General features: G+C 45.8%; 1 protein-coding gene across 1 annotated transcript in view; it reads right to left on the reverse strand.

The window, feature by feature from the left end:
• Positions 1 to 239: 239 nt before the first annotated feature.
• Positions 240 to 25,398, reverse strand: part of PRCP (prolylcarboxypeptidase) — a 41,758-nt gene continuing 16,599 nt past the window's right edge. The window contains exons 2-9 of the mRNA XM_084842530.1: positions 19,296 to 19,436; positions 19,056 to 19,157; positions 18,259 to 18,440; positions 16,000 to 16,157; positions 14,021 to 14,193; positions 10,625 to 10,789; positions 8,394 to 8,581; positions 240 to 5,642 (exon numbers count right to left, since the gene is read on the reverse strand). Coding sequence (XP_084698656.1) covers positions 5,429 to 5,642; positions 8,394 to 8,581; positions 10,625 to 10,789; positions 14,021 to 14,193; positions 16,000 to 16,157; positions 18,259 to 18,440; positions 19,056 to 19,157; positions 19,296 to 19,436 — 1,323 coding nt within the window. The 3' untranslated portion in view covers positions 240 to 5,428. The remainder of the gene's footprint in view (positions 5,643 to 8,393; positions 8,582 to 10,624; positions 10,790 to 14,020; positions 14,194 to 15,999; positions 16,158 to 18,258; positions 18,441 to 19,055; positions 19,158 to 19,295; positions 19,437 to 25,398) is intronic.

The following is a 25,398-nucleotide window of genomic DNA, read 5'->3' on the forward strand; positions in this document are numbered from 1 at the left end:
TTTTGCCGCTCAGATGTTCTGTCCTTTTATGCCCTTGTAGGATGTGATGTGGGGCAGACCCCTGGGATGTGGCTTTATGAAGCACTTTTAGGATTCAGCCACTTTCCCAGCCTTACCCACCCCCACCGAGCAATAGGAGCTTACTGATCTACCTCATAGGGCTGTTGTAAAGGTTACAAGATAATGCCGGGGAAGAGCTTTGAATATTTGAAAACATCATCTTAACACCAAGCATTGTTGTAACGAAAACCAATTTTCTGATTTTATTAAAAGCCTTTTTTTCCCTTCCAAGATCACAATACATTCTTTTTATTACTATACATATTTCAATTCAAGTCTTCCATAGGACTCATAGTCCCAGCAAAAAAAAAAAGGAGCCTCTCTCTTATGGGCCTTGTTAGATATACACATACATATATATAGAAACAGACACCCACCCTGGATGTTAAATCCTTGCAGCCTTATTCTAAATGAGTATACTCTGTGAGACAAAGGTGGATTGAGAGACACACAACTGGCATGACTGCAGCTTGAAAATTAAACTGGGTGGGCAAAGCACCAGCCCGGGGAAAGTGTTTTTGTTTTTTTGAAAGCGCCTTCCCACCTAGTTGAAGTAGGAAGCCTTTTCATTGCCTGCTTCCCATATGGCTTTGTTTCTGAGTGACCTCCACTCCAGCAAGTGAGCCAGGCCTATGATTCAATGGGTCTTGCTTCTTAGTAAGCCAGGTTAGAAATTCCAGTTTATGAGCCAGATTTGTTTTCCTGATAGAGTTCAGTCATTTTCAGACGTTTTATATTGCCTTGTCTGCTGAAATCCCATGCTTACTCCAGAGGATTTGGGGGCTCAGCTTCTTGGTCCTCACCATCACACTAGGAAAACTGAGAGTACACCCTAGCTCAGGGGTGAGCAATGTCCCCCCCCCGGCTGTTTTTGAAGGGGTGGCACCCCCCCCCCCCTGCTGTTTTGCAAGGAAAAAAGGTGTGCAGGGAGAGTGCACCTCCTTGTTTGTTTGGAAGCAGAATTGTGCTCCTGGAAGCATGTGTCTGCTCGTAAACAAGGCACATGCTCGCCACGTTCTTTGCTTTCCCCCCAGATCACTGGAGGGCGAGGGGGGTCTGCTGCCACCACAGCAGTTGCAAAGGGGCATGGCCCCTGCAAGCTGCCCACCCCTGACCTGACCTCTACACACACTATGTAGCCCTGGGGTTGTCCATTGCAGGGGAAGATTGGTAGGAGTGAGTCTACTGTTACTGATCCAGGCCAGGGGGGTGGGGGAGTGAAGTGAGAACCACATAGGAAGCTGTCTTAGGTCTGGCTAGTTGTCCATCTCACCCAGTACTGTTTACTCTGGCTGGCAGTGGCTCTCAGGCAGAGGTCTGTTCTCCACAGCTGCAGCCCAATCCCTTTAAAGCAGCGATACCACAGGTTAAACTTGGGTCCTTCCGTATGCAAGGCATGTGATCTTCCGCTGAGCTATGGTCTCTCAATAGCACAGGGGTAGAGCACATGCTTTCTCTGCAGAAGTTTCTGGGTCAATTTAAAAAAGGGTGGGGGGAGAAAGCCAGTATCTCAACTTGCAGGGTTGAGAAAGACCTCTGCATGAGACCTTGGAGAACTGCTGCCATAACATGGCTAGATGGACCAGTGGTGTAGCACATCAATATAAAGCACTTTCGTGTATTCTCTTTGAAGAACCCATGATAAGCTACCAATTTGAAAACCTCTAGTGGAGATGTAAATGCAAAGAAAAATGCACTATAAAGCATGTTCTCTTTTTGCAGGTTTGTGTTTGCACATAGGTCCCACAAACTGCAAGTGAGGAGAGCATGGGGAAATTAAAGAAACCTCATGGCTTATTGTGTGCTGCCCCTAGGGCAGTTGATGAGTGGGGATGTCTGAACCTGTCATGCTCTATTTCACTCGGGTTCTCATTTTTCCAGTGCTAAGTTTGTTCCATCCCACTTCCGCATAAGATGACAATGGGTGGTGGTTTTGTTTGTTTTTTAGCCAACATGGACATTTATACGCATTTCCATTCACTTTTTAAAATCTGCATTTTTGTGTACATTTTGCGCACACATTTGCAAATGTATACTTTTCCCCCTATTGAATAAAGCATTTTTGTGCATTTTACAAATATATTTTTATGCACTTCTTTATGAACTGGACCACAAGCTTTGGAAATGTATGGATTTCAGCAGCAGTGTTCCAGTTTGTGTTTACATTCAGGAAATGCAAATCTGCTACGTTCACACTGAAATGAGAACTTAATTTCTCACCTATCGTTAATGAGCAGTCAGGCAGAAGTATACGTTTCAAAAGTAAAGCCTGCTCTCTCGTTCATGCAGAGAAAACTACTTCCAGTTCACTGCAGCAGGACAGCCACCTAGCAGAATGGCAAGTGTCCACAGGAGAGAAAAAAAAAGGGGGGGGGGACAATATGCTGAACGCCATGAAGCTAACCCTGCAGAGAGCACAGACCACAATGCTTGTACACTAGAAGAAGCAGCCTGCTCATGTATGTTTTCTCCCCTTCAGCCCATGATAGAATTACCCAGCTGCAGGGGGAAAACCCTGCCATGTCTACAAAACCAGCATGGACACAACTGGGTGGCCTTCTGGAGATTCTCTGCTACAGGCCCAACCTCCAAGAGGCATGATAGGTTCAGAATTATTCTACTTCCAAAAGTAGTTAAAATGGCACAGAGGCTGCTGTGACACCATCATTTAAACTAGGGATGTATGGACTGTGTAAAATCCACTCCATTTGTGTTTCATGGATTGTCAGGCACCTTTTGTTCCATCATCCACTCAGATGGATGCAAACTTTTTTCATCACGCAGAAAAATACGCAAATAATTACGGAAGAGATTTTGTATGAATTTACATAATTTACCTTAGTATGTAACATTTAATCTCCCATTCCATTCAACTTTTCCTCAGCAGAAACATGCATATTTTCCTATGAATAAATATGTGTAAATATCGGGAAAGTAAAAAGATATATATCCAAAAGTCCACGGACTCCGCACAGTCTGGGGGGGTCACTCCACAGTGGATTCTGCAGGTCGGACTCTTAAATCTGAGCTTGTTTTAGTCTGTCTCGAATTTCTCCAGCATCCCTAATTTAAACATGACCCTGCAAAATCTAGTAGACAATAAAAATTGGAACTGTTGCAAAAAGCAAACAAACAAGCCTGTGTAATGTGGTTTGAACTAGCTCTTTGTTTTAGGCTACTATTGTGAAGATACGGTATACTTAAAAAATAGGCCAGCTATTACATAAAAGGAGTCACTGGCCTTCTTCAGAGGTAAGCTAGTGCCCATGCTAATACCATAAGCAGTAACATGAAGGGTTTAATAGAATGCATGTTGCATCTCTTCTCTGAGTTTTGGAAAAAAAACAAAAACCTTTGAAGTCCCATTTAGTTCAGCGGAGATTTTTTCGCATGGGGAAGTTATTTGGACATGACAGAGTCTGTAGTTCAGTGTGGTACAGTCCCAAACAAGTCTGTACCACCTTGATTACAGCTCATGTTTGTGGTGAACAGTCATCTGCAGGACTTGCATGCCCATCGGACCCAACTGTCTACTCTCCTCTTTTGCTGAATTGCGTTTACAGAGCACTGGACAACCTCATTCCAAGGCAACGCTTTCCAGATTTGAGAGCATCTCTGTATTGTCAGGAGTTTGCTGTCTGTGGGGCAGGAACAGAACAAAGAAACATACAAGCCAAATCTCTGATAAATGAAGTTTTCCCCCACCCCCCAAAATTCAGAGACAACCTTTACACCCCACCCCATCTGAGAGAAATGGGCTTTTGCTTGCTGATGGGAGAAAATAAAACACCAACAAACCTTAGTGATCCAGCATGGCTGTTGGAGATCAATTAGAATGTTTACTTGAACATTCACCCCCACCGCACCCCCACCTGGTTTTATGTTCCTATATCATTTTAGTAAAAACATTTCCTTCCCTTCAAAGTGATAGAAGCCAAATTTCAGAGAAACTGCTTTTCCTATAGTGTATACAGCAATAGCCCCAAAGGATAGATGCCAAGTCAGCCTGGGGGGGAAAAGTTGCTATTTTTCCAAAATGGGGTTCCCAATCCAGTGTTTGCAGGGCATTTAAGCCAACTCCTGCTTGCTACTTCCCCCTGCAATGCTTCCTCCACAGGTGCTTCCCTTGGCCCCAGCCAGAGTCAGAGACTAGAAAGAAACCTGGAGGCAAACACCCATCCCCTGCATTCACATCAGGTGGCTAATAGGAAGTTGGGAGTCCCTTAGTTGCCATACAGCATCTCACAGTGGCTTCAGCTGCTGGCCAAATCAGCAACAAACCTGTGGTAAACTCCTAAAGGAGAACAAAACCCATCTCCTAGGAATAAAAATAAACCCCACAAATCGTCCACCCCAACTGGAGAGGCAAATGCAGATGGTTCCCATTCTGGCAAAATAGGTTTCACAGTTTCAGCACCTTCGATCCCCAAAATGCAGACATGCAGGCGGTTCTTCCCCCTCCCTGCCTCTGTACAATCTGGCTGAGCCATCACAAGCTATGGAGTGAGCTTAACATAAGTGCCCAGCTGGATCAGACCAAGGATTTATCTTGTGCAGTACCCTCTTTTTTAACCATGGCCAGCCAGATGCTTCCAAGACCTCTTTGTGAGCTTCCTGGAGGCAACAGCCCTCTGTTTCGAACTCCAGCAGCTGGCTCTCAGAGAGAACTGCCATGATCAGAGGTAGCATGCATTTAGCTACGATCATGTATAGCAGGGTTGGGAAACCTGCACCTTGCCAGCTGTTGTTGGACTCCAACTCCCATCTGCCCCAGCCAGCATGGCCATGAGTGACGGACAATAGGAGTTGATAGTCCAACAACATCTGTAGTGCCAAAGGCTCCTCACCCTGGCTTATAGCCACCAGTAGATCTATCCTCTGAGAATTTGTCTAATCACCTTTTAAAGCCTCCGATTAAGCCAAGGGCCATCATCCTAACCTTTGGCAATGAATCCCAAAGTTTAATTAGGTATTATGTCCAGCTTCCCACACATGGATGGCTGGGCAGTGGGGGGGTGGGGTGTCGAAGGTACCTGCCCTTTTTTCCTTTCCCCCCTAGAAAACATTCTACACTCTCAGTTGTGGGTCCCTGTGCTCAGCCAGCAGTAGGAAATGGGCTTGAATGTCTGAGCAGAGACACGGTGCTGCAACTCTCGCCAGCCCAGAGCTGCAGAGTATTGGTTTGGGCTTGCCACTGCAGATGATCCTTGGAAAACCAGAGGGGTCAAACAGAGTGCTTGGATCAGGGGAGGGGAAAGAGGAGGAGAGAAATTTTAAAAATCTTGTGCAGCAAGTAAAAATGATGATCGATTGGTCCCTCTGACATGGCCAGGAGAAAATAGCGAGTACAAAATCCAACCGTCGCCAGTTATTTGGGGCACTGACTGGCCGTGTTCTGCTGCAGCCACAGCCTCATGTAGTGGACTTCCAGGAGGCGGGCTTGCAGCACCGAAGCGGGGTCATAAGGGCTGTTGGAACGCAGGTCCAAGTGATGAGCACCTTCTGGAATCACAATAGCAATGAGAGTCTTTGTGATGTTCCGGGTTACTCCGCCCCCAGACCAGGGGTCCAGCCCGCCATTGCTGGAAAGGAAAGGAAGAAATAAGCACCACGCCTGCATGCTGAGAAGATCCCAAGACACAACGGCGCCACAGCTGTGCCACAGATAGCCCCCCTCCCCCGACTCCACTGCCAGGAAAACGCCACCCATCGAAGGAAAGGTTGCTTCTCCAGGTGGGTGACTTTACCATCAGCCAGCCTGGATCCCAGAACACATCATCAACTGCCAGGTGATACAGTTCCTCCCTCCCCCCCACCCCCACTCTAATTATTTCATATCTTTGCATGAATCTTAACTGCAAGCTGCTATGGGAAGTAATTTGGGCTGAAAAGTGGGGCATAAATATAACAAGACACCAGTAGTAATTTAAGGCAATTGTGGCTATGCTCTCCCATGTGCGCAGGCCTGGAACCTGGTAGGCCTCTTCCCACACGTGCCTTCTCTACATCCAGCAAGCAATGCCAAGTGAGAAGAGGGGCACAGGACTGACCACACACATGCCTTACCACGCTCTTTGGATGCAAGATCTGAATTGGTTAAGGGGCTATTTTGCAGTGGAAGACACATGCTTTGCATGCAAAAGGTTCGAGGTTCAATCCCTGGTGTCTCCTGTTCAGAGGATCAGGTAGACCTCTGCCTGGGAGCCTGCAGAGCCATTTAGAGAAGATGATACCGGACTTGATGGACCAATGATCTGCCTTGGGATAAGGCAGCTTCATATGAAATTACAGAGAAGGAGCCACTGGATGGAGGGAGCTCGCTTCCCTGCTCCCTGCCAGAGAGTGCACTCCACTCCGACTGCTAGTTGTCCTGGCGATTGCGGAGCTGAATGGAAGCACATTCTGGCCTCTGCCATCACGCAGGGGGACCAAGGGCTGCTGGGGGCTGTACCCCCATGAAGAACATTATGGGAAGGGAAAGCGCAATCTGACCCCATCCATTGCCTCGAGAAGGAGCAACCGCTCCAGCGCTTGCTTTCTTCTTCTCTCCCCATTCCTTTTTCCTTTTGTATCATGCCTTACATCACGAGGCTGCAGGCGGGGGCTGTCTTATCTTTGCAGATCTGTACAGCGCTTAGAAGGCTTCAGATGCTTTGTGAGGGTTAAATAATACCGACACCACCGAGCGCGCAGCTGATCTATCCAGGTACTTTCAAGAGTGGTCCAGGGACATCAGAAGTGGGGGGGGGGATTCCTGGGGAGGGGTGCAACTGTTTGTGTCAGAATAATTTCCACTCTGACTCCTGGGCTCAGGCCTTAAGGCAAGCTCGGAGGGAGATGCCAATGGGGTTAACTGTGCAGGCTCCCGTTCCGAGGTGCACTACACAGCTGCTGTGTAAGGAGATGAGGGCGTGGTGGGAAAGGGTTTTCACCTCAGATCCAACAGGGGAGTTGTTAAAGGAGGAAGAGTGCACCACTGAGTAAGGGAGGATGTTCAGAATACTGGGGGGGAGGAGACATTTTGGGTTGAGGAGAGAGCTGGAACAAAGAGGGGAGGGGCTGTGGCTCAGTGGTAGAGCCCCTGCTTTGCATGCTTCGCAAGCCCTCCCCCCCAGTATTCTGAACATCCTCCTTTATTTATTTATTTATTTATTTATTTATTTATTTATTTATTTCTATACCGCCCAATAGCCGAAGCTCTCTGGGCAGTTCACAAAAACTAAAACCAAACAACACACAATAAAACAATTTAAAATATATAGAACATTAAAACCACAATATAACAATACAACCACAATAAAACCTAGCAGCAGTGCAGGAGTTTAAAATACAGATTTAAAACAGCAAAGATAAAAATTTAGAAAGCTAAAATGCCTGGGAAAATAAAAAGGTCTTCACCTGGCGCCGAAAGGAGTACAATGTAGGCGCCAGGCGAACCTCACTAGGGAGCTCATTCCAGAGCCGGGGTGCCACAGCAGAAAAAGCCCTCCTCCTAGTAGCCACTCGCCTCACTTCCTTTGGCAGGGGCTCACGGAGAAGGGCCGCTGAGGATGATCTTGAGGTCCGGGCAGGCACATAGGGCCTTACTCACTGGTGCACTCTTTCTCCTTTAACAACTCCCCTGTTGGATCTGAGGTGAAAACGCTTTCCCACCCTGCCCTCATCTCCTTGCACGGCAGCTGTGTAGCACACCTTGGTCCCAGGTTTGATCCCCAGCATCTCCAGTTAGGGCCAGAAAAGAATCCTGTCTGAATCCTTGGGAAGGCACAGCCAGGCAGTGTTGACAATACTGGCCTCGACGGAGCAACGATCTGACTTGGTATAAGGCAGATTCCTGTATTCCTAAGCAGCAGCTGGAAGGAATAATTGACAGGCGGGAAGCAAAGGTCAGCCAGGGCTGAGAGAGGAGGACTGCGTCAAACAGGAAAGGAGACAGCGAGAGCGGCGTGTATGCAGCTTCCTCCAAAAGCTTGTATCCACCTGGGCCAGGTGAGGGCCTTGGGGGGAAAAGAGTGACAAGGCACTCACCTCCAGAATGGCCTCTCTCTCTGCGAGGGAGGGGATCAGGTTGTGGCTTTGCTTTGATTCCACCCTTCTCGGTAAAAATGCCACCACTTCCTCTTTTTTGAGGCATCCTTGGTTCACGCAAGGAAATCTTGGGCAGGGAGGAGTTATGCGTGAAAATGTCCTCTTGGTGGATAGAGTCACAGCTCATTCACTGGAAGAGTTCTGAGCTGCTCCAGAAAACTAGCAGCAACCCCCACCCATTAGGAACAAGACACACATTCCTGCTCTGCCGAACACCTATGATGACAGAAGCATCAGCAGCCCACCTGAAAATGATGTTGCTATGAGCACTAATGTTTCTCCCCCCATAGAAAGTGGGGACCCAAGAAGGACGAGGTCTCACTCCCCAGGTCTTGAAACATTCTTCCGAGTATGCGTGAAAGTCCCACTTCTGAGGCTCAAACATGTCGCTGAAACCATCTGAACACATGGGCATCACCATTTCAGTGCAAGCCTTGTGGAGAAGGGCACAGAGAAAAGAAACAATACTTTAGTTTCACAGGCTCTTGCCTATGTCCAGCTCTAGCACATACAACACTGCCAAATTAGCAAAAGATGTCTGGTGCCACATCTGAGCATACTGTGGCCTCCTAATCTAGAGACTGCAGAAACGGACTGCCTTGTTGAATTGCGGGGTAGGACCGTGTATAAGTTCAGCATGGCTATGAGGCAAAGTGATCAGTTTTACCTTGGTACTGGGAGCAGGGAAAGATTTCCACTTTTTGTTGTGGAAATGAAGACAAAAGATTGTTTCAGACGGTCACAAGACGTGGTTGTGTTTTGGGCTTGTAGTCACCAACTAGGAATACAAAATAGACTTGACCCCTTACCTGTGATGCCAACCCAACTCCCAAAGGAAAAGTCCATGTAGAACAGCCCTCCCTAACCTAGTTCCTCCAGATGTCTTGGACTACAACTCCTATCACCCTCAACCAACATGGCCAATGCACTTAAAAGAGGCGCATCCCCAAAGCCGGGATATGTCTTCTTTATTTAAAAAAAAAAGTATGGTTCTCTGTAAAGTGCCATGTACATCAAACCTACTGTAGAAATAAGGCTGCCAGTAAACAGGCCTATTTGGAAGACATGACGGTCCATCGTGGGTTAATTAATCCTCGAGGGGCTGCAACACATGCTGTCTGCCATTATGAATCTGCAACCCCCTGCTGGGAGTTGGTGTGGCTTGCCGTGTTGTCCGAACCCAGCCAGGGAGTGTTATTCAAGGGTTAAACTACCCTCACATAACCCTTGAACAGGCCGTGGATTATATGAGGGTTGTTTAACCCTCGAATAACCCTCCCAGGACAGACCAGATGTCACACAAACCACGGCAACCCCCGGCTGGGGGTTGCATAATCATGATGGCACACACCACAGCCTCTTGAGGGTTAATTAATCTGTAATGGGCTGTCGTGCTGTCCAAACCAAGTCAGTGTCTGATATAATATTTGGTCAACGATGCCATGCTTTCTACTCCAGCCATGTTACAGTGAACTTGTGAAAAAGGTACATCGGGACAGTATACAATGTAACCATTGAGTTGTTATTGCTGCAATGTTCAAAACTCCTGAAGCTCAGAGAATACCTGGAACTGCTACTCTTCCCTGGTTATTTGAATGAGATTTTTTTAATCATTCTTTTACTGTTTTAATGACTGATTTTATTGCACTTTATCATGATTTTATCTTGTAAACTGCTTTAGGATATTTATTTTTATTTTAAAAATTTTCTGAAATAAAATAATTCCATTTGTAAACCTTACACTGTATTTTAAACTGTCCCCACTTCCAACTTGCTTAGCTTGTTTTTGCCCTCCGCAGACATATAGGCCTGCCCTCAGCATTATGACCTTTTTACACATTACTATATTTTTCATTTCCCCCTCCCTCCCAGCTTCTTTGTTGTTGTTCAGTCGTTCAGTCGTGTCCGACTCTTCGTGACCCCATGGACCATAGCATGCCAGGCCTTCCTGTCCTGTGCTCTCTCCCGGAGCGTGCTCAAGTTCATATTCATTGCATCGGTGGTGCTATCTAGCCATCTCATCCTCTGCCATCCCCTTCTCCTTTTGCCTTCAGTCTTTCCCAGCATAGCCTCACTATTTCTCTCCCTGCCCCTCTTTAGCTCCCTTTTGACTAGCCAGGGCCCTACAGCAACCACTATGTGACTGGCCACATCCTCCATGGGTGCCATTCTGTGATGGTGCCCACAGCAGTTTCTCAAATTCCCAAATGGGCGTGCCCACAGGGCCCAAAAAGTTAGGGCCCCCTTTATAAGGAGTCAGACTGTCTGTCCATCTAGCCCAGTATTGTCTATTCTCATAGAAGCTTCCAGGGTCTTTCACATCACCTGCTAGGAGATGATGCGAAAAAGGAGATCCTTTTAATTGAAGATGCCTAGGACTGAACCTGGGACATTCTTCATTCACACACAGGTACATCCCGAGCCATGAATCCCACTTTTTCTGCAGTACTGCAGAAGTGATGGTACACACACATACCTGATAATACCAGCCCTTCATCCCAAGGCTTTTCGTGGCAGTTTCAGTTAAGTTCAGGCATGATGTATCTCCCGTGTAGTTGTAGTAGATGCTGACCGCCTGAAAGATATTCTGGAGCAGCAATTTGTCTGGCAGTTTGGGGTTTTTCAAGTATTTACAAACTGCCTACAGAAAGAAAGAAAAGGAGAAATGTATTAAGCAGGGATTAGTAATAGTCTCTAAAAGCCTGAAGACTGCACTTTTCACACAGCCACAGGTTCACAAGCTCTGGTAAGCGAGATCATACAATAAAATACTGTAAAACAGCATAAAAACAGATGCACAGAATTGTGGGTGGTATGGAGAGACATGATTTCTCCCCATCTCAAGTACTCAAAAGGTACACCCAATGAAACCAATGGGCAGCAGATTCAGGACCAAACAAAAAGGAAGCACTTTTCGCCATGTACCTATGGAACTAATGACCACGTGATGCAGCAATAGTCACTAGCTTAGCTTTCTTTAAAAGGGTCAGACAAATTCATGAAAGACACCAGCCATAGTAAGCAAATGGAAGCTCCATGGGCAGGGGCAATCTCTCTCCAAATTCTGGGGGACAAACAGGAGGAGACCCTTGCCTGCCTATTTGTAACCTTCCCAGAAACCATCTGGCTAGCTGCAGCTAGAAACCAAACACTGGACTAAATGGACCTTTTGCCTGATCAAGGCAATTCTTGCATTCTCAATTTTCTTTCTGCAATGGTAGCTCAGCAGTTGAGTAAGCCTACCTGCAACCTATATACGTATGAGCTAGGCAGGAGGGCCACTGCCATCTGGATCTTCCTCCAGGGGCAGCAGCTAAGCAATCCTATTGGAACGGAAAGTTCCAGTCCCATCTCCTAATCCAGGGAGGTTCCAGTTAGGATGTTATGGAATGTAGTGGGATGATGATCTGGTATCATCTTTTCATAGTTTAGAAGAATTTCCTCATATGATGGAGAACTTTGTCCATCATCTCACTGATTCCAGACAGATAGGCACAGCTTCTGCCGTGCTGCTCCATCCCCAAGAAGATGGCTCCTGGGTCAGAAGATGGCTCCTCAGCACTGTAACAGCAGATGCCTGGCCCCAGCTACTCCAAGCAGGTCAATGATGGGTTAACAGGCTGCTTTACATTACTTAATGAGACATGGCTGATCTGGCATCCCAGTGAGGAAGGGGCAAAAAAAGAAGAAGTTTCGACCACTTCTGTAGCCAACTCTCAACAGGAGCCAGCTCACTTTGGGCTCAGCGAGGGGGGGGGGGGACGTTAATCACTGATTAAGACGACTTCTAGCCTTTTTCAGCCCACTGAGCAGCTTCTCGGCTGGAAGACCAAGGATTCTTGAAAGCTCCTTTGCTAGCACAGATGTGCCATACGGAAGTTAAAGAGCAGCTTTGGGAAGCGGCAACCTCTATGGAGAGCGGTGGGGAGAGGGTGGGATCAGGGGGGCAGAGGAAAAGCCTCTGCTTCCCAGAGGGGACCATCCACCCCACCCCCACCCCATTATAGAAAAGGATTAAGCAGAGAGATTCAGCTGTTTGAATGGATTCTTCCCTCGCAAGCTCTCAATATACCTCTCACTCAGGATAATCACATTAGTTTTGTCACTGGAGCCCCCACCCGTTTCACAAGAAAGAAAGGGAGGCAACTGGAATAAGCTTACGCCACCCAGACAGGCTGCATACATTAAAAGAAGAAGAGAAATTTATGACAAAAGAGAAGGTTTTAGGTGCTGCTGGTTTTAGGTGCTATTAGCCTGGGGTGTCTTGTCAAAAGCTCTCAAGGAAAGAGACTCATCCTCCCGATGGTTCCCAGCCACAAAAACTTGCAGGCTTCATTAACAGGCCTTAAAAAGCAAGCAGGTAAGGGCATAACACATAAAGCAGAAAAAGGCATAAAGTAGGAAAAGGCGTGTTTGTCAGTCTGAACAAGCCAGCATTTCAGCCTGCCTTACAAAAAAATGGTCAAAGCAGAGCCCTAGATGGGTTGGGGCCTGGAAACTTGAAGGATCTCTTCCACCTGTAAGTGCCCGCCTGTCACCCTTGATATTCAGAGGAGGTCTTCAACATGGTTCCATTGGAGGTACCGGTGGCAAGCACAAGGGACAGGGCCTCCTCAGTAGTGGTACTCAGGTTATGTCCTTTGTTTCTTCTCATGGGCAAAGCGTTTTCATGTGTTTTATTCTAATACAGCAAACACAGCTCACTCAAGAAAATGCTTTCTTATAATAAAATTATTGCTTTCTACCACCGGCTCGAGGCTCACCTCTTCATCTGCTGTGTGTGTGTGTGTGTGTGGGGGGGGTGAGGACGGTGCTCTCCCCTTGCTGTCCAGATTACGGCACACTTTGAGACTAGAAATTCTGTTCTTCTTAAAAATATAACTATCTTTAGGCACCAATTAAAACTGGTATTTAGACCAGGGATGAGAACATGTGGCACTCTGTGTTGTTGAACTGCAACTTCCATCGTCTCTCACCACCGGCTATGCTGGCTAAGGCTGATAGGAGTTGTGGTCCCACAACATCTGGAGGAGCACATGCTCAGCTCTCCCGATTTAGATGCACCTTCCAATGATGAATTATTTATATCTGTAGCTATAATGCTTACTGCCATTTCCTTAATATGCATTGTCAGTGCTCTTGCTGCTTCTATGCACCACGTTCATGTTTTTAAGTTTTAACTGAAATTGTTTGCTGCTTTAGGGACTCCTTTATGGAATGAAAAGGTGGATTAAAAACACATTAAGAAAAACCTAAATATTAACTGCATAGCACAACCAACTGAATAAAGGAAGAGCGCTTGGAGGCTGCACAAATAAATCAGAAGATTCAGAGTCTGTTTGTTATGGAATCCTTGGCCATTTTGTGCCACTCTTATTTACTCATTTTTGGTTTTCTAGAGAGACCTGGAAAAAGCACATATGAGCATACAAAACTGCCGACATGGCTGAGTATTGTCTACACCAGGGATGGGGCTTGCATGGCCCTCCAGATGTTGTTGGGTGGCAATTCCCTGGCTAGGGCTGATGGGAATTGTAGTCCAACATCTGCAAGGCCACACATTCCTCATCTCTGCTCTACACTGACTGGAAGCAGTTAAGAACATAGGAAGGGCCATGCTGGATCAGACCAAGGGTCCATCTAGTTCAGCATTCTGTTCACACAGTGGCCAACCAGCTACCCACGGGAAACGCACAAGCAGGATGTGAGCGCAACAGCTCTCCAGGGTTTCAGACAGGGGGCTTTCCTAGCCCTATCTGGAGTTGCCAGGGCTTGAACCCGAGATTTTCTGCATGCAAAGTATGTGCTCTACCACTGAGTTAATGTACTTTGAAGGGGGAGGAGGAGCAAAAACAACCTTTGTTCAGTTTACCTGAACAGGCCAGGCAGGGAGAGGCTGCAAGAAGTCAGCCTTGTACGGATAGTCAACCATTGCCAAGTTCACCCACGTCTCACTTAGCCATGTTTTGAAGACAGCAGCATCCGTCACAGTTTTCAGTGGACTGCACAGCCGGAATGCACAAGAAAGCCAACGTAAGCCTTCCTCTAAAAGGAGAAAGAATACAGAGGTTAGAATTTAGAGTACTGAGTTAACTAATCCTAGCTGTGCAGAGATGGGATTAAGCATGGACATTAAGAGTACTGAACCACATAAACATAGGAAGCTGCCTTATCCTGAGTCAGAGCATTGGTCCATCTAGCCCAGTACTGGTTTCTGGCCGTGGATCTCCAGCTGCCCAGGACTGGCAGCAGATATCTAGGTGCTAAACCCTGCTCCTTAATACTGATGCCCCGAAGCATGAACAAACTGTTCCTAGTCCTATACTCCCGGCCCCGTTCTGGGTTCCATTGCTTGGTCATGGTGAAGCATGGCGGAATGCCGAGTGTGGCGCACACGTGTGGATGCTCATGTGCTCATGGGCCGAGTCCAGCCCCAAAGCAGTTCCATCCGGCCTCTTGTGGCCCTACCAGGGCTTTTTCTACATCAAAGGTTAGCTCTTGGTGGGGTTTTCTCATTTCAAGATGCTTCCACCCAGCAGCATCAGAGGGAGAGGCAAGACAGCATGAACCACTCCCATCAGCTTGGTGGGAACTACCTGCTATTTAGCTTTTCCCCTCCTGGAACGGTCTCCCTCAGTGGACACTGGACATGACCAAACATTTATATCATTTATGAAGTGTGCTCCTCAGTTTGCTTGCGTGTGCCTCAGTTTGCTCCCTCCCCAATTCTCTTTGAATTGTTTCTATTACATTGCAAGCCTGTGGGAAGGAAGGGTGTTTTAAAATATGTGTACAGTGCCTAGAAAACTTTAGATGCTTGATACAGAATAATGAAACTGCTCACCCACAGCTCTAAGTGAAAATAAAACACAAGGGCATAGGAAGCTGCCTTATACCAATGTGGTATAGTGGCTAGAGTGTTGGGCTGGGAGTCGGGAGATCCGGGTTCTAGTCCCCACTCGGCCATGGAAGCTCACTGGGTGACTTTGGGCCAGTCACAGACTCTCAGCCCAACCCACCTCACAGGGTTGTTGTTGTGAGGATAAAATGGAGGAGGAGGAGGACTACATATGCCACCTTGGGGTCCTTAAGGAGGAAAAAAGGCGGGATATGAAAGAAAGAAAGAAAGAAAGAAAGAAAGAAAGAAAGAAAGAAAGAAAGAAAGGCAGGCAGGCAGGCAGGCAGGCAGGCAGGCCAGACCACTGGTCAATCTAGCCCAGTATGGTTGACACTGACTGGCAGCAGCTCTCCAGGATTTCAAGCAGGAGACTAGCACTACCTGGAGATGCCAGGACCTTCACCATGCAAAGCGTATGCTTCAACCATTGAGCTACAGTCCTTCCCCATTATGGCCCCCTCCCAAAGTTTTTCCAGTCTTAACATTGCATCTCTTAGATTTTGTAGTCATGTAAAATGTACATGTTTACTCCTACGCATGAACCCACATGCTCTTTTAACAGCAAGTGTCCTTCCTGCAATGTGGTAACCGTTTTATTACAAGTCCTGGTCACATATGTGAGGGGGACATTGTATGGAAACACACTCGTCTGCTCCTTGTCTGGAGAAGAAGGTTCAGCACTTAAGGAGTTAAGAATGACAGCAACACAGAGTTACATGCCATGTCGATACCTGCTCTACCCTCCCAAACAGGACTGTGTCTTCATTCCGAGGGACAGACACCTCCTTGAGTCATCCTATAGTGTTATATTTCCCCCCTCCAGGATGTTTTCCTATTCTAGACCACAGTGCAGATGTGGCTGGGGTGTGGGGTTGGGGGCACAGCAGAGAGATTGAGACACAAAAGGCCTCACTTCATCCTGGACAGGCTCTAGCATAGTCTTCACTGCCCACCTGAGGAAGAGAGACGGTTAATGGCTGCCCACGAGTTCCGGATGCTTTCCGAACAGTTTTTCCCGCTGTTTGTGAAGTCTTGGGTCACAATGCTGTAAAAGGTGCCACAGGGAACGAGATTTTCAAACTGCCAGATGGGAGCTGAAGCTGCAAGAGCTCTGTGAACAGAGGCAGAGGAGACAAGATCGATTACTAAGGCAGTCTAGTCAAGCACCTGTGGAAACAAGGCCCGCGTTCAAACTTCTGACAAGGGATGCTTCCAGAAGAGGCTTTGCTTGCCCAATCATCCTGCCACGTTCATGGAATCTGACAGGGAGGGCAGATCACAATGTCACTTGCTATCTGCTTGTGTTTTCCCACCACTTCTTCCACCTTTTTTATTTCCTGCAAAAAATCCATTAAGGAGGAAAAGATGGAATACCTGCAGAATGCTTTTTGACTGGTTACACCAGGAGCCATTCCAGATGAAGGGCTCTTAATGCTGACAATGTGAAGAAATTATGCAGCTATTCACTCTTTCTTCTTTAATGGATTTTCTGTGGTGAGAAAACAGATGGAAGCAGCAGTAGGAAAACACAGGAGTGTCACAAGTGGAAGACAATGACGTCTGGACCTTCAGAGCAATTCAAATCTGACCTCATCTTAGCCTTCATTTCTCAAAGATTTTAAAGAAAGTTTATCAATTATCTTCCTTAACAAGAGACTGTGTTCTGTTGAGTCTTCAGCCTGAGGATTGTGACCTATGGCTAGGTCATGCCCAGCTTAAAGGAGGACATGCCAGTGGCAATACCATTTATAAATATATGCAAAGAAAAATAAAGGGAGAAAGTAGTGGGGAAAGGTCAGCAGACATTTATAACAAATTAAAATAAAAGTTGCAAGCTGGGGTGGAAAAAGTGGACTCCATGTGTGAAAAAGGTTGCAGGCTGCAGGTTTGTTGACTCCCTGCCTTCTCAAAGTGCCCTGAGTGGCTTATGAACAGAGAATGAGGATTTAGGCCATTTGAACACTAAATCATTACAGGAGTGGTTGCAAATGTAGGCTCTGCTTCACTTGTCTGCTGGGAAAAACACCAGGAAGGCATGTGGTTAAGGAAGAGGAAGAACCAGGAACCATAGAAGGAACGACTGGCTGAAGAGCAAGCAAACAAAGATGGAATAGCTTGGGGAGGAACTTAACATAGTTTTTTAATCACTGGCGGGGGCAGGCGGGCGCGAAGATGTTAATGAAATAGTTCTATTTTACACAATGAGAACAGAGGCAGACAGTGGGCTAAGGGAGGCTCCCGGTTTTGGGAGAGGGCATGAACAGAGCTGAGAGAAGATCGAATATGAATATGAAGTGAGTCTTCCACCCAGAATGCCCAAGGCCATGTTTGAGAAATTCACAGAAAGCCAACCGTCTGTTTCATCCAAAGATGTTCCGTTTGGCCATGATGTACTGTAATGATTCTCATTTTCGCACAGCACTAAACAAGTGCCTCTGCACCTCTCTCTCATGCAGTTTGTGTATATGAGTTAGTGCTAAAAGTACACTGTAGTTCATGCGAATTGTGTTAAGGTACTTCCTTGCTAGAACAGGTTTTACATTTGAACGAAAATGTGGGAAATGCAAAAGCCACAGCCACCGCTAGATCGCTGTATGTTTAGCCACAAGTAATGCTCACTTTGTTAGGTGGCACAGGCTGCCAGGTTAAACATGACAAGACTGAAACCTTAGCCTAGTTCTCATCCATCGGGGGGGGGGGGGTTCCAGCTGTCTCAGCCATAATATTTCAGACTGCAGGTGGGGGCTCATGTGATAGAATGCTCCTCTGTACAACCTCAAGCACACAGAAAGCTAGATGTCAAGGGGAAGAAGTCTAGCCTAGCTTTCCTGACATGCTGGTGTGCCATTATAAGGGAGGGATGGGGAGAGAAAGAGGCCTGCAGGCTAAATCGAGCCCCACTGGGGTCCCAATCCAGCCCTCTGGGGTTCCCCAGAAGGAAACACCTCTTCCCTTGGCCCCACCCCTTCCCCCCAATTGTTTAGTGGCTTCCTGACTTTTACGCAGATTTTTCCCCAGTCGAAAATGTTGAAATACCTCTCCGAAGGCTTGTTTATCAGCAGCGAAGAGCTTTAAGCTAAAATATGCTGTTATCTTTTCGGTATTTCTGATCCCTCCCCCTTTGGCCCCAACAACAGCCAATTCTCTAAGAAATCTGTTGTGTTCTATATCGGACAGCGCCATTTACTGGCCCCATCTTGCTTTGCACTCACCCAATTACTATATGAGGATATTTCATTCGAAACCAGGCAGCAAGCATCCCTCCGTAAGACCCCCCTATGGCAATGACAGGGGTGTTTTGGGTTCCAGGAATACTATTCTTCAGGTGCCGAACAAGCACTGCAAAATCAGCCAGAGCTTGCACCGAAGAGAGGTAATTCAGATGTTTGGCATCCTGAAACGAGATTACAGAACGTTTGCATAGCAGAATAAGACTCTCCTATAACCCTGCAGAAAGTAAAAATGGTACATTTCTCATGTGGTTCAAGGGAAAGGGCACTGGAAACCATCGTGATTTGGGAGTTCAACAAAAAGGTATAGCGGAATCCACACTACAGCAAACTTGACCACTCACAGGACAGCAGCTCATTAAGCCACTGGCATGATTTCTCCTCCCACATGAGCATGCAATGCAACTGCATCATGTCCTTGTGGGAGATGTTCTGCCGGAAGTGAGTGGAGCTAAAACCCTGCCCATTTACCAAAGGAAACCTTCACAAATGTCACATGGTGAAACAGTGTCACCTGCAGTGTAGTAGCACTATAAACATAACTATTGGGACATGATAATGAATTCTGGCTGTATTTTACTGGCTACATGCTTCATCATTTTGGGTTCAATTCTGCTATAACCCCAAAGTCTTTTTTATTCATGCATAAGGGTGGTGCTTTTTCATCCATTGTCCCAACATCCCCCACATTTCCAGCTGCCCTCTAGAACTTATAAAAATAGAACTTATTTTTATCACTACAAAAGCAAGGACTAATTTGAATGGGAGAAGATACTTACAGTGAATGATTTGTTTCCAAAGGGTAGAGACTCCCCATAGTACCTGTGTTCAGCAAATATCAATATGGCATCAAGTTCTTCAGCCACATTCCACATAAAACCCTGGAAGGGAGCAAAGGTTTGTTTGAAATCAGCAAAGAGAGAGATTTAGCACCTATAAAGTGCCTAACACTTCCTAAGTATTGTACAGACATACAAGATTATCCCAGCCTACAGGCAAGAATCCAGAACCATACTCACTGTATTATTAGCAAACCAGGTGATGTCTCCTTCATTGCCAGTATAGAAGAGGATCGACCCGAGATCTCTCTTCCAGTGTTGGTCCGCTATGAGGTAGCGCTGCTTGAATGTGCGATTTTCAGCAAAACCGAAATGGTCAATCTGTAGCAACACACAGAAAGGAATTTGTGATATGGAAAGCAAGCAAACATGGAAAACCCAGTGGTGCTAGGAACCATCCCATTTTGGACCCAACCATACTGTGTGTGACTCCTCCACTACTGAGATTCATAAGCAGGTAGAAGAAACTACAGCAACAAGAACAGACTCAAGTGAACACACTCAGCAAGGATAATTTTAAAAAGACAGCAGATGGAGCTGTTGTACAATCTAAAACTTTCTTCCAGTCAAAAACCAAAAGAAGCTATTGAAGGCTTGAGCAGAATCTGGCCTATCCAGGTGGACTTATGTCCTGAAACAGAAATGGTGACAGGTAAGTTACAGATAGCTGTTATACTGCAGAAATGGCTTGCCTTTTAAAGCCCAAGCACTGCAGCCTACATTCACAAGAGCAGAGCAAACCATACTAGATACTCCAGGAGAACTTATTTAGTACAGTGCAGCTTACATCTGTAGGGCTTTACACAATTTTTATTAAGACATTTCTATACGGCTTTATGGCCTCAAAAGGGCCCCCACGATGGTTTGTAAGAACAAAAATCTCAACATAATTAAGAAGCCAGAAAGAATTATTAGCCAGAATATAAGCAAATAAAGCAATCCACAGCCAGAAAAATTTGTACGCGTTAAATGCCTGACAGAATAAAAATGTCTTAACTGCCAGTCTAAATTTTTTCAACAAAGGGACCAGCCTTGGGGCGGAACTCCATAACCAGGGCTGCCACCAAAAAGTCCCTGTTTCACATTCCCATGAGTAAGCTATTACAAGCCTGCATCAAGAAAATACATGATCTATAAGCAAGTGTGGTATAGTGGTGAGAGTGTTGGACTGGGAGCCAGGAGATCCGGGTCCTAGTCCCCACTCAGCCATGGAAGCTCACTGGGTGACAGACTCTCAGCCCAACCTACCACACAGGGTTGTTGTTGTGAGGATAAAATGGAGTAGAGGAGGATAATGTAAGCCTCCTTGGGTTCCTTGCAAGAGGAAAAAAGGCGGGATATAAATGCAATAAATAAATAAAATAAAAAAATAAATATAAGCATATCATGTGAAGTCATGTCTGTATATCCTGGAACTCCCTAGAATGTATGGATGTATGAATGAAACTGCTTTATATGAAGTCTGAACTTCGGTGTATTACTTACTTCTGTCTGCTCTGACTTGCAGTGACTCTCTGCTCAGTGTAGATGTAACCTATGCAAGAGATCAGGGCATTACATCTTATACCAACCAGAACTTTAGCTAATGCCAAGTTGAATTTTCAAACCAGCTTCAAACCCTCCTTACATAAGGAAGACCAGGAATAGCGTTAGCCAAGGTTTGTGTTCAGAAACTCCTGCCCAATTGGAATTACATTATTTGTAGATTCAGTTGCGTATGCAGCCAATAAGATTCTAGGCCTCTCTACATAGTGTGCCCTTGTAGTACATTGGATGCATTATTTGTATCTGGGAGAATGCGGTTACATGTGGAAGAGTCACACGCTAGCACTGCAGGCAACCACTGAATGCTTTCTGTGATTTCACTTTAGGCAAAGCCCTTCCCAGCTATGCCTAGTTTGAGTGCACTTTTAGATTTTTACATCTTTTTCTGGAGACTTCTTTGGTGACTGGGCCCTCAGCATTTGAATGTTCATCTACCCAGGAAGAACATCATGGCAAGAACAAGACCAACCTGGCCCAATACATTGGCCAGTGATGAATTTGCTTTTTTCCTCTTCCCTCCCAATCCCTTTTCCTTTTCTGTCATGTATTTTTAGATTGTAAGCCTCTGGGCAGGGACTGTCTTAATATTAACCTTTGTAAGCTGCTCTGAGAGCCTTTTTAGCTGAAGAGCAGGATAAAAATGCTATAAGTACATAAATAATTATGTCCATCTATTTCCTTAGCAGCTGTATTATCCTCCTCGGCGCAAAGCAGCTAAAAAATTCCTCCACGACTATTTTTAAGAAGAGGGAGCAAACAAGATACTATACCCACACACTGCAAACCAGCTGCTGGTGTTGGAACAGAACTTATGGGGTATCACACTATGGATACGATATGGCTGACACATGCCGGTTTCTGTTTTAATGCTTACAAATTGTTTTAAGTTTTAATTGAAAGTCACTTTGGGGCCCCTACTTGGGCCAAAAGGTGACTCGAATTTATAAATAAAGTTTTTAAGATCATGGAGAAAGGCTCCAAGAATTAAAACCAGCCTTCAGTGGGACATGGCAGAGGGTAAGAAGGCACATCCTGCCTGTGTTATTTTCTCCCTGTGAAATGATTCAGAGAAGTCACAGGATATCCTCCTGTGTTTAAGCAAGAGGACAGCAACAAGCCAAGCCTTCTCAAGTCTCATTTATATATATGATTTTAACTCTGGAAATTGATATTAAAAGTTTCAGAACTTGAAAAGTAGCAAGGCGAACCATGCAATCTTATGCATGTGGTAGGTTCTCCCACACTGGAGGCATTCAGGATGAAGCTGGACAGCCATCTGTCAGGGATGCTTTGACTTAGATTCCTGCATGGATCAGGGGGTTGGACTTGATGGTCTTATAGGCCGCTTCCAACCCTACTATTCTATGATTCTATGTTTGGCCAGAAGTAAGTTCTACTGCTTCAAGTGTGTTTAGATTTGCAGCCTAAGGGTTGATGCCTGGCTGGTCTGAGGCCAGGTTACCATAGATTTTGGCATAATAGTAAACAATAATAAGAAATTTAGGATTTGAATCCAAAATAGTAGCGAGCCAGCCAGTAGACTTTACCAGCATAAAAAGCATACAAGTCAACCTATAGTGGACCAAGCAATGGACTTTCAGGTTAAAAAGATTGCTTTGGAAATACTTGATAACCATGATGATACTATGGATATGAAAGAGTGTTTAATGGCTAGGAAAGCTTTTGTGTAGACACAGAGGGACAAAGCCACTATGGGTATTTCAACAGTCTTTAGGGAAAGCTTTCCGATTTGTATTAGGATGATGAATAGCTTATTGGCACACTCTTGGACAAGACCCCACCAAAGTAGACAGTGGAGACCTGGTAAGGGACCACTCTCTGCACATCACCTGGGCCAACTCAATTACCTATTGCCTTGCCCTACAGTTCACATCAGTGCAGACAGGAACTGAGAATAGTTTTACCCAAGGATGCTGGGAATCAGAACAGGGAAAAATATCTGACTAGTATTGGGTGTGGACTTAATTGATAGGCTCCTGGCCTATCCCTAAGGGATGACAGAGAGATTCCATAGTTTGAAGGATCTTGCCATATACCTTTGGAGAAGACAGAAAAGCCCCCTCAAAACACCTTACTCATATCATCCACCCCTGCTCTCCAGCAGGAGGAGGATGTCTATACAGCATTATGCCAGACTTTGTGGCAAATTAACACAAGCTTCTAGGTGTTTGAGCATTTTTGTAAATTGGATGAGAATGAACATGTGGATGAATACATAAATACTTACCGTACGTCAGTCTAGTAAAAAAAGGCTGACATACACATTGGCAGCAGGAGAAGTGCATTTGTGGGCTAGTAACTCGCAGACATTTGTAAGGCTGTGTTATGCTGTGTCAATTGTTCAGCATCAGCACAACAAAATTCAAGCAAATGTCAAGACATCCTGTGGCACCTTAAGAGCCAGATATGTTGTGGCACAGGTTCTCATGGGCCTTAGTTTACAAAAGATTATTTCACAGTTAAGTTAGCCTTCAAGAGGCCACAGATCGCATGGTTGTTTTTGCTACACCAGACCAATACAGTTGCTCTTCTAGAATTAAATCAAGGGAGTTTAAAAGCTAAGGAGGAAGAAAGGAAGTCAAACCATTGTGAAAATCCCCCACCCACCCAAAAGGAAGTCAGCCTGGCAATCTAACTTCACATGGCATCTTTTGTTCCTGATCCAGATAAAGCAATACCTTTGTCATTGCAGTGACATTTCAAGCACAAACCAAGAAACTTCAAAAAGCAAAAGAGGGAGAGAAAGAAAAGCACTGACTGACTGAAAAAGGACTTATGATTCTGCTCTGATGGATGCTTTATCATCAAATATGTACTCATTAGGGTTTTATTCAGAATCCTACATTATGCAGTTTTTTATTCCAGGGAGAATTTTGTTGTTGTTCAGTCGTTCAGTCATGTCCGACTCTTCGTGACCCCATGGACCATAGCACGCCAGGTCTTCCTGTCCTGCGCTCTCTCCCGGAGTGTGCTCAAGTTCATATTCATTGCATCGGTGATGCTATCTAGCCATCTCATCCTCTGTCGTCCCCTTCTCCTTTTGCCTTCAGTCTTTCCCAGCATCAGGGTCTTTTCCAGAGAGTTTTCTCTTCGCATTAGGTGGCCAAAATATTGGAGCTTCCGCTTCAGTATCTGTCCTTCCAATGAGCACTCAGGGTTGATTTCCTTTAGGATGGACTGATTTGACCTCCTTGCAGTCCAGGGGACTCGTCAGAGTCTTCTCCAGCACCACAGTTCGAAAGCATCGATTCTTCGGCGCTCAGCCTTCCTTATAGTCCAGCTCTCACAGCCATACATTACTACTGGGAAAACCATAGCTTTGATTAGACGGACCTTTGTCAGCAAGGCGATGTCTCTGCTTCTTACTATGCTGTCTAGGTTTGCCATAGCTTTCCTCCCCAGGAGCAAGCGACTTTTAATTTCATGGCTACAGTCACCGTCTGCGGTGATCTTGGAGCCCAAGAAAGTAAAATCTGTCACTGCTTCCATTTCTTGCCCTTCTATATGCCAGGAAGTGATGGGGCCAGATGCCATGATCTTAGTTTTTTTAATGTTGAGTTTCAAACCAGCTTTTGCACTCTCCTCTTTCACCCTCAACAAGAGGCTCTTGAGATCCCCTTCACTTTCTGCCATTAGGGTGGTATCATCTGCATATCTGAGGTTGTTGATAATTCTCCCAGCAATCTTAATTCCGACCTGTGATTCATCCAACCCAGCGTTTCTCATGATGTACTCTGCATAGAAGTTAAATAAGCAGGGTGACAATATGCAGCCTTGTCGTACTCCTTTCCCAATTTTGAACCAATCGGTTGTTCCATGTCTGGTTCTTACTGTTGCTTCTTGACCCTCGTACAGGTTTCTCAGGAGACAGATAAGGTGGTCTGGTACTCTCATCTCTTTCAGAATTTGCCACAGTTTGTTGTGATCCACACAATCAAAGGCTTTAGCATAGTCAATGAAGCAGAAATAGACATTTTTCTGGAATTCTCTTGCTTTCTCCATGATCCAGCGAATGTTGGCGATTTGATCTCTAGTTCCTCTGCCTCTTCGAAACCCAGCTTGTACTTCCGGTAGTTCTCGGTTCGCATACTGCTGAAGCCTAGCTTGTAGGATTTTGAGTATCACCTTGCTGGCATGTGAAATGAGTGCAATTGTGCGGTAGTTTGAACACTCTTTGGCATTGCCCTTCTTTGGAATTGGAATGTAAACTGACCTTTTCCAGTCTTGTGGCCACTGTTGAGTGTTCCAGATCCAGGGAGAATACCTGCTTTATTATTCAGCTGTGTGTTGAGCATCAGGAGGAAGAACGGTGGAGTAGGTTCCAAGCCTCCTGTACTTCACCAAAGCAACTACCACCTCAGAATAAGGGTCAGCTCACACATCCTGGTGAGAAAAGTTGCACTGCAGGCACGTAAATCTCACCTTGGCTGTAACATACAGAGACGAAGTTTTATGTTGATGCAGAGATGCGCCCTGTCAGCCCCACACATTCTTGGCTGTGAGACGCCATTTCAAGTTATGCCTGTCCAGCAATTGTGCCTCCAATTCTGTGACGCTGGCTCCTTACAAGCCATAGTTCTCCAAAGTTGGAAGTCCACCTTGGGAACATGTGACCCTGGAGAGCCACTGCCAATCAGAGTAGTCAAGAGATAAGGAACCTCTGACCCATAGTCTGTGGCCCACCAAAGCCCTCCCTGAGGCTCCTCCCCCACCTAAA

The sequence above is a fragment of the Heloderma suspectum genome, chromosome 3 (genome assembly GCF_057233095.1).
Source record: "Heloderma suspectum isolate Gila_16-S chromosome 3, 16-S_ref, whole genome shotgun sequence".
NCBI classification, from domain to species: Eukaryota; Metazoa; Chordata; class Lepidosauria; order Squamata; family Helodermatidae; genus Heloderma; species Heloderma suspectum.